Source organism: Amblyomma maculatum, chromosome 3 (assembly GCF_055883805.1).
Source record: "Amblyomma maculatum isolate TAMU_Amacu chromosome 3, ASM5588380v1, whole genome shotgun sequence".
NCBI lineage: Eukaryota > Metazoa > Arthropoda > Arachnida > Ixodida > Ixodidae > Amblyomma > Amblyomma maculatum.
The window spans coordinates 54868223-54887719 of NC_139346.1; the positions used below are offsets into that span (position 1 = coordinate 54868223).

The following is a 19497-nucleotide window of genomic DNA, read 5'->3' on the forward strand; positions in this document are numbered from 1 at the left end:
ACAACACGTATTAAGGGTGGCGCGCAGAAAATGCCAGCGACCTCCATGGACAAATCATGTCACGAAAGAGTTTACAAGAACTTGTAGACGGGCCAGATGGTTTTCAGCTTCAGACGGCATTCTTAGCGCGTGCGTGTGTATTTGTTTGCGCTAAGAATGCCGTCTGAAGCACAAAAGAGTGTCGGTTCCAACTTTTATCGCTTTGTCGTTGGTGTTATCGTCCAATGCGTTGCAGTGTTATCGACCTCCAATTAGCGTTAAGAGGAACTGTTTTATCTGACCGCAGCTGAATGTAAAAGAAACAGGAGAATATAGAATCGCATGAGGGGGAGGGGGCACGCTTGAGTTTCGCGTACGGAATAAACACCATGTTGATAAAGTTGCGATTGTGAAGATTGCGACATTTCATTTAATTAGCTATCACTGAGAGAATGGAATGAAGGAACGAGCTCCATTGCTGTTGCCTTCTCTGCTCATATTGAGGGAAGAGAATTGTATTTTATAGACTATCTTGTTTTCCATATATAAGATTACAACTCTGTATATTTTTAATTGGTGATGAAAAAAGAATGTATCATCTTACCAGAGTTTCTCAGTGGGCGCAACGTGGATAGACGGGCCCAAAGTAAATTCAATGTGTTTGTGTATATGTTATACTCAGCTCGCTTGACTACTTTTTACAGCTGACAAGAACGGAGTTTTACAGGAAGAGAGAAAGCCGCACTCAGTGCTTAAAGTTTGGCACATTAGTTCTTTTGCTTTAGATGAACTCTAAGGGTCATTTCAAGCAGTTCTTTACCACCTTAAAAACGTTAAGTAAGCTCTGAGAAATTTGCAGATGAAAACTCGTCAATATAAATCGGCTTTGGCTTTAGAATACAACATTTAGTTTGCTGGATAGAACGTCACTGCTCTAAGTAGTGCCAATTTCGAAGTGAGGCCTAGTTCAGAACATAAACCATTGTACTGATTGAAGTCGGTGAAATATGACTGTTTCCTATGACTAATATTACCACTCTATATGTTAGGGCACAATTTCTGACGTAAAACCTTCAAGCAAATCGATTTCTCTTAGTTGAAAAGCCATCAGTTGTATTTCAGGAAATGTTCTCAATGGCATTGATAGCCATAGCTACAGATAGTTTATATTGCGATGGCTTCCAGTATTTTATATATTTTCGTGAACATTTGACAGGAATGGGTTTCAAACTTTGTGCCAGTTGATGCAACTCCTGCTGCATATCCGATATAAGACGTATAATACGCTGTGAGTCTAGACGTATGGCACTAACCAATACGTATATTTTCTGATGTCTTGCTTAAAAGCGCTACGCTAGAACTCAATTAGCATTGCTGCAGAATTTTCGCCTATTTATTTCATTGTTCTTTTTGGTCTTAGCCGTTAGACTGGTATAGAGTTACCACAATGAACCTCTTTAAGGGGGAGCTGAGAACTGATTTATGCGGCACATCAAAGATTTACCAAGAGAGACAGCACGAATATCTGTAGGTATTCTTTTTGTCTAAATGTATTGGGCTCAGGACACTTTGGACACTGAAATTAATTTTATGATTAACTGTCGTTTATCACTTCTCCATCTGGAAGAGTGCACTGCAATCCCGTAAACGCTGAGGTGCGACTATTCCATTGAAACGTTCTCCCCTCTATTGGTCACGGGAAATCCAGCTTCATTTCGATTTTATGCCTTTATTTCGAAAGCGTGCGTGCCCTAAGGGCACCTCTGGAGAGCGAGTGCAACTCACCGACAGTAGTGAACACTGTGCATCCCATAAAGAGAGCAACTGAGATTGCTGCCTGTCCAACAGCACCGCTGCCCAAGTGAACAAGTAGTGACTCTCCCGCTCGCATGTGGCCTCGCACTAGCAGCGCGTAGTAGGCAGTCACGTACGCCAGGGGTACTGTGGCTCCTTCTGCGAGGCTCCAAGTGTCTGTCACTTCCCAGACAAGTCCGGTGTTGACGGCCACTTTAGTAGCCACGGTCTCTGTGGTCACTAATCCCATCACACGGCGCCCGTGGCAGTCCCGACCGGAAAACTCCCGGAGTCCTAGAACGTTTTCAAAAGTAGCTTGACTAAAACAGGAGTGTCACATTGGAAACGTGTTCTCAAATGTTCTGCATATACGTGTTGGATGCTGACGAAAGCGCATAGAGAACATGCAACATTTATATATTTACTCTTATGTGGCTACATAAAATTTGCTGAATAAAAAACAAGCATGCGCCCATGTCTTATCACATATTAGGTCTCTCTAACAGATCTAAATAGTAGCGCCGCACAATAGGTTTTCCTTTGTTTACTAACACTGCAATTTGAGGTAGCGACATAGTATGCACTCAATCACCCCTTGTCCCCATTTCTTCCAATCACAATGTAGGAAATGTCATGTGAGGCATTAACACACGTTACGACCAATCAACGCAGGCAGCAGTATAGGTGCGCTAGATAAAATTAAAATATTGTTCATTGCTATGATTAGCAAGTGCAGCTACTACAACATTTATATACAAAATCACGCAAGGACCTATGTCTCGGTTGCAGTAATAATGTCTCCAAAGTCTTTTTTTTTTCATATTTTAAGACATCCCCAGCGATAATCAACTGTACACGCTGGCGTTAATAAACACTACTGCTTTGCAGCTTATGTAAAATAGAATACCCAGGCTGAATGCTTATAGGAACATGAATATGGCAACATTTTTAGACATGAAATAAGGCACGCGCCTTCACTAGAACATACGACTATTAGTGCCAGAGCTTACATTAAATGTGCGAAGTACCCCAAGACAGCATGCACTTGCAAAGGTGTAATTCACGTTTAAGCCAGAGTTTTTTAGCGTGATCGAAGAGGATTTATGAGGCCTTTTCAACGGCGTCAAGCCTTTCAGATAAGTTCACAATATTAGAAATTGTATTCATTTAGCATGCTCATCACCTTAAGCGTCTCTCATAGTTAGCGTCGCTTTGGGATGTTAAACCTCACAAACCACCACCATCATCACCTTAAGCGGACACAATTCGCTAAAAAAATTACTCAGGTGTCAGAAGCCTATTTAGGCTTCGATTGTTAAGCAGTAGATTTGTAAACACTATTCTGCCTTATGGTGCCAGTAAAGACGCTTGCCGCATCTACGAAGTTACATGTGTTGGCCATAAGGAACTCGGAATTGATCAGTAAGTGAATGTGGAATATAAAAAAACACGAAACATTCTCCAGCAGTCAATAAGTTGCCAGACTCCCATAATTATTAGCTGCCGTCTTATAGCCACGTATAATCAATTTTAGCTAGACACTTTTATTCTCCAATTGTTCATTTGATTGTATTCCTTGAAATATTATATCTTGCCTACCGTTGCTTTATTGATTTTGTGGTTGTTTAATGATATTAATTTGCACAGTATGCATAGGGTACAAACTGTGGCACTGCGCTAGATAGGATGCACTGTTGTATCCATTCTATGGAAGCCAAGTTTTCAATAAAGCCCCAAACCGAGATATATTTTGCCGGTGTCGACTACCGGTGTTTTGTTTTATCGCTGTGTCAAAGAATGTTATTTATAGCTAGTTGTGTTCTCGCTGATGCCGCAAAATCTCGCCACAAGTGACCGTAATGGGGATGTATGTTTTGTTTTTGGTTGACCAAAAAGCTATTTGTTTTGTGTATGTTGTGTGGGTACGTGTGCGTGTGCGCGTACCTCTGTGCGTGCGTGAGGTCTTTCACGTGAGGTCGTCTTTGAAACACTTAGATACTATACTTCAATGCTCAACAATTTTCCACTCTACTTGGTATTATAGTGCCCTTTTTCCCACTACATGTCTGATCTGCCGCAAAGCCATTGTGCTGCGATGAAGTGCAGAAAATCATTATTTCTCTGCACCACGTATACTTACCACGCCATGTATCAGATGGCCGATTTGTTACCTCGGGCGTGAGGTCAGTAGAAATGATTGGTGCATAGTGCACGCTGCATATGTTCATGCGGTCGTCGGTGGCCTCGTAGACCAGGGGAGACTCTTGCCACTGCATGCAGGACAGGCCGCCTTGAGTTCTGAAGCTAAGGAAGGCGAATTCCGTTGATGTCTTTTGCACACCACCTGTATGGTTAGGACAGAGAAACGAAAATAAAGACGATAATGTTGCTGCATCCGGAACTTTAGCAACATGTATGTCATAACTAACTAACATCTTCAGCATTGCCTCCCCGCCGCTTGAAGATTACCTGATATAGGGCACCGCGAAGAGTGCATTCTTGCTTTAGTTTCTTTAAAAAAAACTTGCTTATACGTCTGTTATTGCGCTCTCTTTCACTCAACAAAAAGTCTTGCATTTGCTGAAAATAGATTTCGAGCTGACATAGCCTTCTTTCTGGAATTGCTTGTATTCCCGAGACGGCGGTAAAAACGTCCACACTCATAAACTCTTTTATCCACCTTTATGTCAATTATCGTGTATTGAGCGTACCTCCGAACAAGCAACATATGCCTTTTTACTTTTTCACCACGTGAATACCTCCGTTTCCAACAGCTTCTTTTTGTTTTGTTTTTTGCTTAGAATACGGAGACCAATCGACAAATAGCATCGTAAATATTCTTCGCTAAACCTTTGAACAATTATCCAGAGCAATACTGAAGTAATGAATAGGTATCCCTTCTATTTGGGCGCCGTGTGTACTTACGCAGTGGCGTTGCAGAAAGCCTAAATGATCCCCACTCTCCATTACGGTAGACGTTCATGACGAGATCCAGGGCAAGTAAATCTTTTAAGGCGGGATTGCTGGGATTTAATTCTATTTGTTCTTCTGCTTGGTTCAGGCTCGCATCGAACATGCATCTGAAATGTTCCAGTCAGAACAAGGAAGAGAATATTATGTACATAGGGCGCATTTATAAATTAGGTTCCTATTTTCTTGACAGTTTGTATTGCAATGCAATTCTAATGGCACTTCTTTATATGGCGTAACAGCACCAAAAATGAGGCACATAGGCAGTATGTTATTCTCGTGCAGAGCCCCACACTGTACCACCGGCTTATTCTTTTGCTCATTTTAGCACACTGCAAAAAAAAAATATATATAACGCCCTATAATCAATTGCACGCAAGATTTATATGCACTAACATAAAAATATTAACTATATTTTCTAGCCGGGCAGGGCAACCAGTTTGAGTGCGTACCTTATGCGATTCTCTTCTACTTCTCGGCGCAAGCAATTTGTCAGTCCAACCACGCCACTGGTGCACCTATCTTCGGCGACAAGCCAGATCTTTTCTTCGATCGGCTTGTTTTCAGATCCACGGGCCTTATGTTTGAGAGTCTCTATCCAGTCATGCTTCTCGTTGCTTACCGTAATTATTTCTTTGTTTTCCCCTTCAGCGAAGAGAGCTGTTTTTCTCAAGAGCTGAAGGGCCGCCAAATTGTTAGACTTGCGGCCGACAAGGCTGAAGCCATCCAACCGGAATGCAGACTCCATTTCTTCTACACTGTGAACTGAGAATTTAACGTTTCCCACGGCTGACAAAAGCATTTCAGCCGGAGCCAGGCGCGTACGATGGGCTACGAGTACAAATCCCTGGCTCTTACATATGGTCGATACTTCTTGGAAGACAGGCTGAAAGGATTCTTCGTCAGTCGTCGGCACCCATATAATGACCAAGTCAGCTGCTTTTACCTGACTCTTAGATGCAAAGCTGATTACTCTGACCCCTTCTGGAACTTGCTTTGTGTCGAAGCTTTCAGAAGATGTGTGGGCTACTGTGTAGTCTACGTCGAGCAGTACGTTTGATAGAGGAAGAAAATTGCATACTGTAGGCGCCACAAGACAGCCACTTCCCGAGATTGCCACTTCCACCACATGGAGCTTTTTTATGCTCGTATTCTCGACCACAATGTCGAGGAGGTGCCTGAGAGGGTCTTCGTCAAATAGTGCTGTATTTAGACGGTCCTTTTGCAGATCGTGTTTGTAGGAGGATATCGCTGATTGAATGGTGTGTTCTAGGGAAAAAATATTGGCCTCGTTTTGAACAGTGGTTAGTACAGTCAAGAGTCCTTGGTTTTCGGCTTCAGTATCATGATAACGAAGGACCACATCGTCGGAAGGCTCGCAGGTAGCATTCAATTCTAGCAGTATTCCTTCCTTATCCTTGCTACTCAGTACAGGCAGTTGACGCGCCACACTATTGCAAACCTCTATATACTCTCGAATGCTGGCTTCCCTTTCGCTCTTGGTAGATTCTTGATCAGTGTACGGCACAAATTTGTACTCGTTGAGGGAAACATTTTGCTCTGGGGGGCGTCTTGGGGCGACGCCGAGCTTGATGCCATCCATAACAATGCCTCCAGCCTGGCATTTCATGGGGCCTTCCTCGTAGGCAGCATCTATTCCTGCAAACAAAAGATTGAACACAGTGAAATGTTCAGCATGGTGATCGTGAGCTGCCATAGGTCCTAGTCGTTGTAATGAACGGCTAAGGGCAGTAGTCTACCCTCGCAGAGAATAAGAAACATAACCCTTTGACGAGTTCCCATAAATACCGGCTGCCCTATTTATTCTATTCCCTCTTTTAGCATAAGATGGGTTGATCAAAATTACACAATGAAGTTATATAGTTTCACCTTCTATGTGTGCTGCGTATTTGAAGGTTAGAATAATAAAAAAAAATTATTGGCGCCAGAATTATAGCAACAAAATTTAGGACCTCCTCAGTGTGCATAAATAATAATGTTCAAACATATGGAGGTTATCACAATTTCATCACTGCGCGCTAATTTTGTGATGTTTTGTTTTGCTTTCTAGATCAATGTTTAATCAAACAATGCTTGTCGCAATATAATAAATAAACAACTGATCGCAGAGAAGTGAGGAATGCTCGAGAGATAATATGCCGCAAATTAGCTCTCCGGGCGCGCTGTTTCCAGAATCTATTCTTCAATCATCAGAAATATTTCTTCCTTTCTGGGCGGCTTCTCGCCTTTTTCAATATAAGCCTCTTTGCAACAGGGCATTGATTATTGAATATTAGGCGAATGCATTTTGTCACGAATCTATCGACACTGACGAGCTGCTGAGGCACAGAACGGTGAAATTAGTTCGCTTTGTGGGGTTTCCAAAGCTTCTCAAGGTATGAGAGACGCTATACTACAGGGCTCCGAACAATAGGACAAATGGGATTGTTTTTATTTAGCGTGCGCAGACATCACATAGTACACGAACGCTACACAGTTTCGCCTCAATCTGGAAATAGCAAAATTCTTCGCCAGCTCGAAAGTCTAAGCAAAAATCGGCTGCGACATTTCAAATGCTAAGATACCAGATGGTGTTTTCCTGAAAGGCCCCGTACTGGCTAGTCGTGCGCGTGTGAAGCCCTGCACTTCGACGTCGTGCGTGCAATATACTACATGTCATATTTTACTGCCTAACCTGCTCGAAGCAGCCAAAACAAACCCCTAAATAGCATGACGGCGTTTCGCTCACGATTAACTTTTCATGGAACCAAATAATATAAAAAGATACTACCAAGCCAACAACGTTGACCACTGAGCAGGTTGTACTGATTCATCTCAAAACGAACCTCGTCTTGCACTGTTCTCTACTCTGTATTGTTTATTTCGGCTAAGTATACTTATCAGTGTTCTTTCCAGCATCTCGTTATGGCAACTAATAATGAAGCTCTAGTGTAGTAGCAAAATGCGCTTTCACAAGAGAGATTGTACTATACAATTGCTCCTTTTTAATTGCCAGTTTGGTCTACGCAGTAACCGTACAGGGATCCTAGCGGGAATTGGGAGCAGGCCGAAATGGCGAATACCTTGAATCGGAGATGGTATATTCCGAGTAATCTGCGAACCTGGAGGCTATTTCGATCACCATAGAAGATTGGTGAAAACACGAACTGCTCACTGTCTTTCCTTTCCATCTATGCCATGGTGCTCAGGTGAACAAAATAAGGTTTCAAATAAATCAACAGCAATTTGTGCAGTCTCATAAAACACAATAAGATATGTGTGAAACCAGTAATAAAAGCCACAGGAGTATTATCTGTGGGCCTCTCTTGAACAATTACCTGTGTCTTGACTATTCTCCACACTCTGCATCTGATGACTTGGATATATCCAGCATCTCTGTATTCCCACGGGGAGCCTCAAAGTTCGCTGAGGAGTGTCAAGAATGCTGAGCTGCAGCATTGCGTCCATGAATGTTACCCAGTTGCCTTCCCATTTGATCTTGCCGTATGGCTCTGGAAAAAAAAACAATAAGGAAGTCACTGTCGGTCGGAATTTAGAAAGAATATATAGCGCTATCAATGTAAGAGTTTCGTCAGCCTCACTACTTGGCCCAGCTGTCTTATGTATTAGTATAGGATGGCTTTTCTGTCGCAATAAATAAAGGAGCCGAAGGCATAAACTAGAACAATGCGTATATTTAAAACTTTTTATCGACAAAACATTAGTAAAAGTGAGGGCCTGCTTATATAAAGCGCCAGATTGTTCTCTGCAATCTATAATTGATTTTTCATTCTTTGCTACAAGGTAAGGTGAGCGCAGACAAATATTTTTGAAGTCGAAACTCACAATTTCTACACTTCGCTATAAACCATTTCCCCTCGAAAGTCGAATTTACGCTTTAATGTGGAATATATCTCACATAACAGTATAAAATTCGCAAGGGTGAACCTCAGTTTGAATGAAATATTTTTTAACATAAGTAATGTGCAAAATCGCATAAGCTCAAATAAGACAGAAAGCGCAATCTCTTAAAGAGCGTAGCCTCAAAGGAGGCTTGTTTCCAACATCTGGTCTAAGAATATGCTTGCCACCTTTCTTGCTGATCATAACAAAACATGGAAAAATTCATGACGTAGTATATTTTTGAAAGACTAAGAAATGAAACATCGTTGCCTAATTTCACAACGCACGTTAGAATTGTGTCCTCTAAAAAGTACAAAACACTTCCTTTCCATCACCCAGGCAAACGGAGAACTGCTTGTCGGTAAGGCTCGCGTCACAATTGTACTATATCCCACGGATTAGGGATAAATATCTTAAATGAAATATGAATCCAGGCTGATTCTTCATGTGGTCAGCTGTGCCCAACGTCAAGAAGACAGGAATCGGCTGTACGAGGCGACTGGTTCACGAATCGATAGAGATGGCTCACTTACAATTGTGGAGGCATTTTTAGCAAGCACTGCTTATTTGCACGCCCCTGTCATATAACCGCAACCCACATTTTCTTATGAAATTCGTGCGACCTAGACGAAGGTAGTAAAGCGAAAATAAGAGTTCACATTGATGAAGGGCGCCCTCAACTAGCGCTTTAAGAAAATCTAACTGGCAGGATTATTCGAGCTTTTTATATGAATATCGATCTTCAAATGACCACACTGTATCTGATGTCCTCGGTCCTTGTGTAATAGCTTAAGGATCCCTCTAACATATAGACAGGAAACGAAAATCTATGGGCCTAAAAACCTACGCTTCATGTCGGCCTTGATGATGCCCTGGAAAGTATTGCCGTACTCGTAGCCACGCAGTCTGAGCTCCTTGTAGATATCTTCTGTTTCAAGCTCGTAAGACAGGTCACCGTGGCGGATAGTGGGTGACTCCATGTTCAGATGTTCTTGATCCTCTTCAGCCGAACGGATCCGGCCACTCGACACCACAGTGCCGCCCTCAGAAATCTCAAACTCGCCGGTGGTTCGCAGAATGCTCACGCAAAAGCGTACAGGCCCTGTAAATGAATTTCCCCTATTAAATACAATATATTGCACTAAATGTCGTCCATGGCAGTTTACACGTATTGCGAAAACTACACACTGCCATAGGATATAATGAATGCATAAAGTCATTTGAAAAATTATGTGTCTCTAGCCGCAAACTATATTTTTCACATTTCAGCTGCCTTGAAGACCCCTCCCCCTTTTCCTGTAGAGATTATGGAGGCGTAAAGGCTTTACCGGTGATGAAGAGAAGGAACTCTTGATATTGGAAGTAAATATGAAAATGACATTCTAGTTCAAATCAAGAGAACAAAATGGGCATGGGCAGGGCATATATTGCGAAGAAAGGATAACCGAAGGCCCCTTAGGATAGCAAATTTGATTCCAAAGAAAGAAAACATTAGCAGTGAGCCGTAGAAAGTTAATCGAGCAGTTGAGGTTAACAAATTTGCCGGAATGAAGTGGATGCAGCTAGCACAGGACCGGGTTAATGGGACGCATATGGGAGAGGCCTTCGCCCTGCAGTAGGGGTGGTCTGGCTGATGATGATAATAGTGATGGGATATCAGATGAGAGTCGGAAATTGCGCACAATTTATAAGCAGGGGTTCTGTCGTGAACCAAGACCCCATCCTATCTGCGCGTTCGCTGGAGCGTTAAGTCGGCTAGCTCCATTAAAATGTTCGCTGAACCATCTTGGACTTTTAAAGGCAGTTAGACACGCTATAGCCGTAATGCACGCAGCACGTTAGTGTGGTTCTGTTAAAACAGTCGCGCGGTCTTTAATGACAGATGTAGCTTAAAACTGTATTCTAATGAGTATATGGGATATGTTCGATGTAGAAACTAAGGGGTTGTTCATTTCCCCCGTGCCAAAGTGCTTTCACACCAATTTGCATCCGCAAGGCAGCCGCCGACATTGAATTCGTGTTATACGCTAAGACTGGCCATAGACGTCCGGTAAATTTGTTCTCGAAGAATAGCCATATATAATCGACTTAATTCGACCAGCGAAGTAGATAAACAAAAAGCTACGGTAAGAACAGGGTCTTCGGAAAAGTTTTTTCCAAATAACGCCTGTTCAAGGTAAATACCCCTAATAAACTTTCGCTTTATATATTTGTCCTGAATAATGTATTTTAAAGAGTATATTTAGAATGCACATATTGTGTCGTTTATTCTATCGTCATTTCAGATGTTCATTAAGAAATTAAAGCAAACCTTTTTACGTTTGTGCTGTTGACAGTAAATGATGTTGCTTCTTGCAGTGTAGGAAATGAAGAAATATGTACTCTTGTTTGTGAAGCGCTAGGTTACTTTTTTATCCTGGGGAAAAGGTTAAAAGGTTTCTTTCAGCGCGAAATATTTGCCAACATGCAAAGTTCTGTACGGCAGGCGATCGCGTGCTAGCTTCTGTCAACAAAGCAAGTCTCATAATATTTTGTGAAAGTAGACATGCGTTTTTCGCATAAAACGGATGTGCAAGCAGTTTTAGAATTGGTAATTTCGTGCAAGAAACTTGGGAGCATGTTCCTCATACCCGAAAGCTCCTATTTCATTGATGATAGCACAGCTGGGGCTCCTCAAGCGATGCGTCCAAGTTGAAGTCCGAACACCAAAGTGTTAGCTGCCATTATGCAAATAATGCATTAAGCCAGAGTAGTGACTTTTAGAAAGTGTATGAAATATTCCAAATTACCATGGTACACTTAAATCTCAGACTAATGATTACAGCATATCCCCAGTCACTACGTTGTGGCATCTCGTGTCTCAATATGTTAACTAAGTGTGCGTTAACAATCACAGACATTTTCTATATACACTTAGTACTACATAGATATCTAGGCGCATACCGTCTGCATCGTCGCATGTACTTTGTTTAGAGAAATCGTAAACGAATAATAGAAGATAATATAAAAACAAGGAAAGGATCAAACTTTAAATAATTATGTCACTTAGTACGTGGCTATTATCTGCTATTTGATTCCTCGATCGGGAATTCAAAAGGAATATTTGCCTTTAGGTTCATATATCACTGTACACCTTTCTTGTTCCAAATCATCCGGTAATATAAAAACAGCAAATCCTAGAGGCTAATAAGTTCTTGTGTATTTACTTCAACTGACATGAAAAGCTACTGAACTCGATTATTACAATATTAAGCAATAAAATTTTAGATACGGTGTCTTCTACAAATACACACTAAAGGAACCGTGGTCTTGTATAAAAGCTGATGAGCATCCTACATTTACTCTGCAAGGCCAACTTTGATTTAGTAATAAGTTTAACATAAGAAGCGAAAGTGAAATAAAAAACTAAAAAGGTCCCACGGTTGCCAATTGATTCCTCAATATTAGGTGGTAACACATGTGAAGCATGGAACAAAGCCTAAAAGAAAAACATAGGGGCACACATAGACGCAAAAGATAACTGGGGCCATGGTCGATGTCATCATCAGCATCATCTTATGCTTTTGTGTTCGGTCCGTGTTCGTTTATTTATGTATCCATTTACAGTATTATTAAGCCCCTGCCGTGTATAGTGAGTGTAAAAAAGAACACTACAAATATATACGTATAGAGAAAAAGCATTTCCAGCCTCTGCTCAAACAATTCAATTCCCAGTTTGCTTATTTTGACTTTTGGGATGTCCGTTTTATAAATTTGACGGCATCTATGCTCGGTTTAGTTTAAATAATATTTTAACAAGGTGGAAAGTTGGGCTGATTTGTGCATGATCTTGTGGCTAAAAGCAGCGCTAACACGAGACGAAGGACACAGAGAGGGACAACGTCACGTCCCTCTTCTCTATCCTTCGTCTCGCGTTAGCGCTGTCTTTAGCCACAGGAATTTAAATGAGTACGTATCATAGGTAGCGCACGGAGATTCACGCCCGTCTGTATTAGAACCTGCGTCATTCATAGAAAACCGAGCAAAGGACTGCCTGTGAATTGTGCGGGCAACTTCAGAACAAAGCATTATCACGATGTTCTGAAGTGATATCTTCTAAATGACATTCTATGGTACATCATAGCCTTCTTAAAGCAGCTTGCCAGCAGTTAGAAACTGGCGGCGTCCGAGTACGCAGGTAAAGATAACAATAACATAGGATATTTTGCTTATGTGAGTTTTAATGAGCTTCGCTTTCACGTGGCACTCACCGTCCGGGGTGATTACCACACGCACTTATCCCAATGCCCTAAATTACTTCACCTTTAAAATAATCTTTAATACCTTCGTAATATGTTTAAAAAGAAATTACACTTTTTTCACGAAGGGGTAACGTTACAGAAGGAGTGTGAAATATAAAAACGAAAATGATCACAATAAGCTTGCCATCGAATATTTTAATTAGTCTAAACACAAGCAATTATCCTCCCCCTTCCACACACACTTCCTGAAGCCACAACGTCATTGCAAGTTTCATGAGTTAGATAGGTGTTAGTGTATACAGGCTATGATCTGCCATTAAGGGCCTTGAGAATCTTGCAACGCAAGAAAAAAAAAAACAAGTGCATGACTCACTGCTTTTCTCCATAATTACGGCCCGATGAAATGTGATGTCTTCTAGGACCACTGGAAGCTCGTCGAAGGGCTTGCCGACGCGTTTTGCCAAGAACTTCCAGGCAAGCATGACGTACCCGGCTGCAGGGAACAGCACACGTCCGTCAATCTGGTGTCCAGCCAAGTAGGCGTCTTCGGCGTTCGCCTCCATATCCACTTCGGTAACTTTTTCAGAGGACTGCATGGATGGATCTCGTAAATTTCGGCATAATAAAAATTATACGTCTTCTGACACAGCACGCATGCCACGGAAGGGTAACCACCGATTTAAGTGTCTTGAGCGCCACTACACCAATTCCTATGGTAGCATTTAAGATAAAAAAAAAAGAATTCTAATTAGAGAGGCAACGGCAATCTAGAGCTTAACGAAAGCCAGACCTAAAAAGACGCCAAATAACACAGTGGAAATCTATTTATCATTGCGTGTGTGTCCATCCACTCCTTGAGTAATATTTTCACTGCTCGCTAAACAGTATAAATAAAGGCGTAAACGCCTGATGGTGTAAATATTTTCATTCTTCTCCTCATGCCTCTAGCTTAAAAAAGTGTGTTCGATGCGCAAATGATCTAGCTTCCACCAGTCAGCGCGACGCTGTCATCGAGATGTCATGGCTGACGGTCTCATTTCCTCCCGTTCTCTTTTATCTCTCTCCCTATTCACTTGCTTCATCCGATCGTCGTGCATTGATCCCATGATAAAAATAAATTGATCAAGACATAGTGCCGTACGATTGGTGACGGGGTACATTCCATCATAAAAGTTGGCATTGCAATCCACCATTTTGAGCAAGAAATAATAGCGAAGGCCGTAGTTTCCCCTGATATAGCTCCCAAAAATAGAACTGTAATGACGGCTACTACAAAGAATTGACACGTTTTATTTATGTTCAGTGATATTATCGTATATGCCTATATCGTATATAGTGATATTATCGTATCAGTATTGCCGCAAACTATTCGGCTCTTTGCTTGTTCTTTTTTTTAGACAGCCGCGGCATGCGGCCTATCGCTCTGATTCTGGCATGCGGATTCATTCTGTATTCTTTGTACGTAATCGTTGTCTCGTTAGAAAGCTTTATCAGTTTCTTTGTCGCGCTAGATTCGCTGAGATCTGTCTCGAAGGTTCCGGTCACTCGTGCATGTTTCTGCAAAGTTCCAGGTTGTGCTGAGCAACGTTTGCGGCTTTATCTAGATGTTTCTTCGCCGCCTTTAATTTAAGAGCTGGCCGGTACGACGGCACTTTTGAGGGTGCAAGTGAGCGCAATAAAGAGTTTATTTCAGTGAATTTCAAGCCTCCTCATCTGTCGCCAAACGCATTGTCACCACTACGTGATATTATATTATCGTGAATGAGCTCATACAGATAAATCAATCGTGCAAGCATGAATGCTATGCGTGATTCATTGCCTTGTTCGGAATCTGAAATGTTTTGAAATGTTTACTTTCAGTGGTTAATTTCAGCGGTTAATGCATGCTTGCGAATGTTCTTGAGAATGTGAGTTTCTATATGGAGTTTCTCTTACGTTAGCTTTCCTTCTTGTTAGCTTGCGATGATGCTTCGTAACGGCACATTTTCTGCCAAGCTAAGGCTGGACATACAAACTGCGCAATGTGCGCCACATGTGCGAAAACAGTAGGAACCGTCCACCTAGCAAGACTGGCTAAACAAAATGAGGGTGATCAATTTAGACTCCCCTCGGCGCATGTGCCAATAGCACCCTGTTCTGACGGGGCCCGCTCACCCTATACTACGTGCCCAACTTCCTATACCTTGTCTAAAAAGCAACTACTAGAAACGTACAGCTAGGCATACCCACATGTAGGCATGTTATCAACTGAGTATAAGGTGCATGCTGAGGTTCGGTGGATGCTTGTACGGTGTTCAGCTGTCATCATAGAGTATGAGTAGCTTTTGTACGTGTAAGATGGTGCTTGCTATGCAAAGATAATCAACCGCAGTTATTTCCTGTTGTGTGCAGCAGCATTACCACCTTCAATTGCAGAAGGTTACATTACTTCGTGTGTGGGTTTCTGTATGGCAGCGAAAGTGCAAGAGAACAAACTTGAAAAAGAATTTAGATTGGATGCTCCGGTATCACCAAAAGGTTTTCCAGTCGAGTGTGGTTATCTACTGTGTTTCACCTGAATTTATTGTCATGAAACATTCAGCAATGCTTTTTCTTGGCGATGAATAGACTAATAAAGGAGCAGCACATTACATCTCTGGTATTGTGCCAGTAGTTCATGCCCACGGTAGCGGCCTAGTATTTTCTTCGGTGTGTGATTGCTTCACTTATGGCTATAATGTGTGAGGCTAGAAATCGTTTCCTATTACACTCCGTGGCTGCTATAGAGGGCGCCATCTGTGGATGCTTCGGACAACATGAAGTGTCTTACGATATTCAATTAAGGGTTTTGTCATTTTTTGGTAATAAATGTATTTTAAAACTTGTCATATTTACGAGAAAGCAATCAAACCCGTTCGGGGGTTATAGTCCAATACGCATAACGAAAGAATATTCAGAGATTTACTTATCATTTATTGGCAAATAAAGTTTTTCAATGGTCGTAAACGCATATATTTAGCAAACGGAGATCTTCTTTCGCTATAAATACTATTCGGAGCTACGAACTTTCTCTGCCTTTTGAAACTACACTAATGACGATCCTTCGCTTGCCTGTGTTAATGTGTAGAAGTCACTCCAATGCGGAACATTCCACGTCTCCGAGTGGTCCCAGCTGACCAGGTGCGCGATGCTGGGAGTGCCACGCGGTACGGGCAATGGAACCGGTGGGTATAGTGGAGAAAGGTCCAGCTTTACCCCCAGCGTGTGAAGTTTCCCCAGCGAGCCGAGAAAGAACGGGACGTTATCCTCGTGCCGCTTCATGAGACCAACGCAGCTTGCTTCAGAGCCCAATGCACGCCGTAGGAGAGGCTGCGTCAGTAGTGAGAAGTCGGAAAAAATAATCCCTTTACTTTTAGGGATGAAGAAGGGATATGAGGTAGATTTTTAGATATTCCTGCAATGAATACTAGAAAGACGCTACGCGTGACTGTAAAGACGACATAACCTCTACATTCTTTCAAGCAAGACCGAATTTCCTCTGTGTAACAAGAAACATGACTGCTCATTGTAGGGTCAAATTCTAAAGTTAAAGCTCAGCTACTTTGGTCATCTGATGAAAAGAGAGGAGTCGCTGGAGAAAGATTTGATGTTGGGAAAGGTTGAGGGTCGCCGGAGAAGGGGTAGGCAGCGAACGCGATGGTTCGATGGCATCCTCGAGGCACTGCAGATGAAGTTATGTAATGTTAGGAAGATAGTGAGAGACCGGAAAGCGTGGCGTGACATGGTCCATAGGGTCACGAAGAGTCGGACACGACTGAGCGACTGAACTGAACTGAACTGAACTGAACAAGAAACATCTGCTGTAGTATGCGAATTAATCAACAACTTTTTTGCAAAAGGTAGTTCGTGTGTCACGCATCAAGGCTTTAAGCAACCTTTCGAATTAGATTGCATAAGATGACGTCCACTTGAACGTTGATCCGAGCGTAGGCTGGTCATGCAAAATAGGCGGAGAAAATGTTTATATTTCTACAGTTTCCCTTTTTTGGTTGCCGAACTGGGCTCGTAAACGTCGAGATGACATCAGTGGTACAGTACAAGGAGGAGTACAACACACGGCTGATCTAACAAAATTGTTCTGCGATGGCAGAATAATTTTGGTATGGAAGAACTGTTTCTCCGGGAGCTGCGATCTAACAGCAAGGGCTTTAACATGTATTGTCTTATTCCACAACAACAAGCATTACCACGCTCTCTGCAGGACATAGACTTCCCGATTTGGGCCTAGTTAACCAAATTCCGCGCGAGATGCGGCTCTTTCATGCCGAAAGAATTCTCCTATTTTTATCATTCCGCCTTAGTTCCTGCGGCTGCCTTTAACGCTTGCTTTCTGCAAAAATGCAAACAATTGTCTTCACAGACTATCACTTATATTGTCTTCGCATTATATTTATTTATGTATTTATTTACTCAATCCTCAAAGGCCCAATTTAAGGGGTATTGCATTGGGGGTTGGCTTGTCGTACGGCAGTTACGATAAAAATGACTTGCCCACATATGTCCTGCCCATGCCCATATTTGCTTGATTTCGACGAGAATTCGGCATTTAGTCGTATTTATCCAGATATGCTCCCTTGCCCACCGTGCTCACATCTCCTCTCGCAAAATTACATCCATTTTATTGCTTTTATACTCCCTACACGCTGCGCTCAATTTTACTTAACTAGCCTTCACTGCTCACTTCTCATGTAAGTTGTTATATGATACAGGTAAATATGATATTTTCTTTATGTATTGTCGAAATGTCAGTTATAAACGGAGATTACTTGCAAAATCTGTTCCAACACTTTCATATTATTCTAGGCATTACACTCTCCCGGCCGGCATCGACGCGCCGTACCTGCCTGTTATCCATTTGTGTACTTGATTTGGTGTGGAATCCCTGATTCGTATACAGGAAAAAAATTAAACAAAGGTTATTAAAGTCGTACATTAAAGAAAAAACAGGAACAACAATTTCTCACATTGAGCTCACATGAACATCGCACACGAGTATATCTCGCATGAGCACCGTTGCAATCCTGTATGTTGTTGTTGTTGTGGCTGTAGGAAGAAAGAAAAGAAAATGCACGGGCCTGCTACTGGCTGTGTAGCTGAGTCACCTCCGCTGCCTCGTGCGGACAGAAGAGTAAACAGACAAGGAAGAAAAAGGAAGAGGGAGAAAAAGACGCGCTCCGGTGGCCGCAACAACGGCCGTCGTCCACCACCGAAGTGGTGGCGGGTGCAATGACGGCATACAACAGATTAAAATCAGTGGCAGGCTAGCCCCCCGCCGCAAGCGGCGTTGACCTACCTGCTCCAGGCATATCAGGGCAAGCTTGTGCAATCCTATACCGCTGCCGCACACAAAGTCTCTCGAAGCGCTACGGCAAAAAACTAAAGGGTCTTACCTAAAGAGGAGAATGGCGAAACCGTACCCTTTCTCTCCTATCATTTGCTTCTCACCGTTTGTCTCTTGTCGACGTTCATTGCAGTTCTACATATAACTATATTTGGTCTACAGGAAAGGGAAGGCGCAGTATCTGTCAGAGTTTCTTCGGCAAGTGTAGAGTTTGGACAGTACACTATTCCTCTTGTCACGTGGTGTTCCTTGGCGAGCGTTTCAGTGTGGGATTGCAGTTGGCAGGAACTCTAGACAAGAAGTAATCTCGCGGAATATCGCAGAATGTGACAGATGTCGCGCAGAGATCTCGCGCACAACTCTCACACACGGGGTTTCGTTCCCTGAGCCTAGAAAAGCTTTCACCTTAAAACGATTCCCTCTTGCACCGGAGAGGGAACATTTAACTCAAAAGAAATGCGGAAAATCTTCTAGCGGCACTTTGGACCACTAAACAGCGATGAGGCGAGGTCCGAAGTCCTCCAATACGGCATGCCTTTCTTTCTTTTTTCACTCCCACCTTCCTCCTTTTCCTTGCGGCACGGCCCCATGTCCGCGCATTGCGTCAGATACTGCGCATTTTTATTGCGAAAGCAGTACTGCTTTCATTTTGACCTTTAGCGTGACCTTTGGCGCGCCGCCAAGCACAGCTGAGCAAAAACAGGGGCTCCAACTCGCGCCGTCAACTCGCGAGGCGGTAGCTACCAGTCGCGGCCTAACTCGCGCTCCTTCCACGAGGGGCGCTACAGCCGGAGTAATGTCATCTCATCTGCGGCAGAAACAGGGGCCCCAACTCGCGCTGTCGCCTCGCGAGGCTGTAGCTACCATGCGCGGAGCTGCAGTTGTGCCACATGCTGTTACAGGTATGAAGAATTATGGGGCTGCAGCCGCAGCTACCGCCGGGTGTGCAACGTTGGAGACTATAGGAGGTTAGCCAAGTTAAGCCACTGCCAATTTTTCTTTTCCGTAATCTAATTTGAAACGCCGCAGCTGCTTGCTGTACAGCGTCGGCTTTTGTATCTTGTGCGGTGCGGCGTTCGAGGAAGTGTCAAATGAAAGGCGTCGCACGGATGCCTGGATCGGGTGCCCGGCGGGGTCAGCTTTGTATATACATGAATCGCCTGATGACGTCGTGATCAGTCGTGATGTCACAACTGAATTTGACCTCATCATGACGTCAGTTTCAGTTAT

General features: G+C 42.8%; 1 protein-coding gene across 1 annotated transcript in view; it reads right to left on the reverse strand.

Annotated features, from left to right (window-relative positions):
- The window catches only part of LOC146194785 (fatty acid synthase-like), a 103841-nt gene that overhangs the window by 21530 nt on the left and 62814 nt on the right, over positions 1-19497 (reverse strand). The window contains exons 11-18 of the mRNA XM_084596124.1: positions 15978-16235; positions 13261-13477; positions 9494-9748; positions 8082-8255; positions 5196-6402; positions 4699-4853; positions 3910-4117; positions 1765-2093 (exon numbers count right to left, since the gene is read on the reverse strand). Coding sequence (XP_084452250.1) covers positions 1765-2093; positions 3910-4117; positions 4699-4853; positions 5196-6402; positions 8082-8255; positions 9494-9748; positions 13261-13477; positions 15978-16235 — 2803 coding nt within the window. The remainder of the gene's footprint in view (positions 1-1764; positions 2094-3909; positions 4118-4698; positions 4854-5195; positions 6403-8081; positions 8256-9493; positions 9749-13260; positions 13478-15977; positions 16236-19497) is intronic.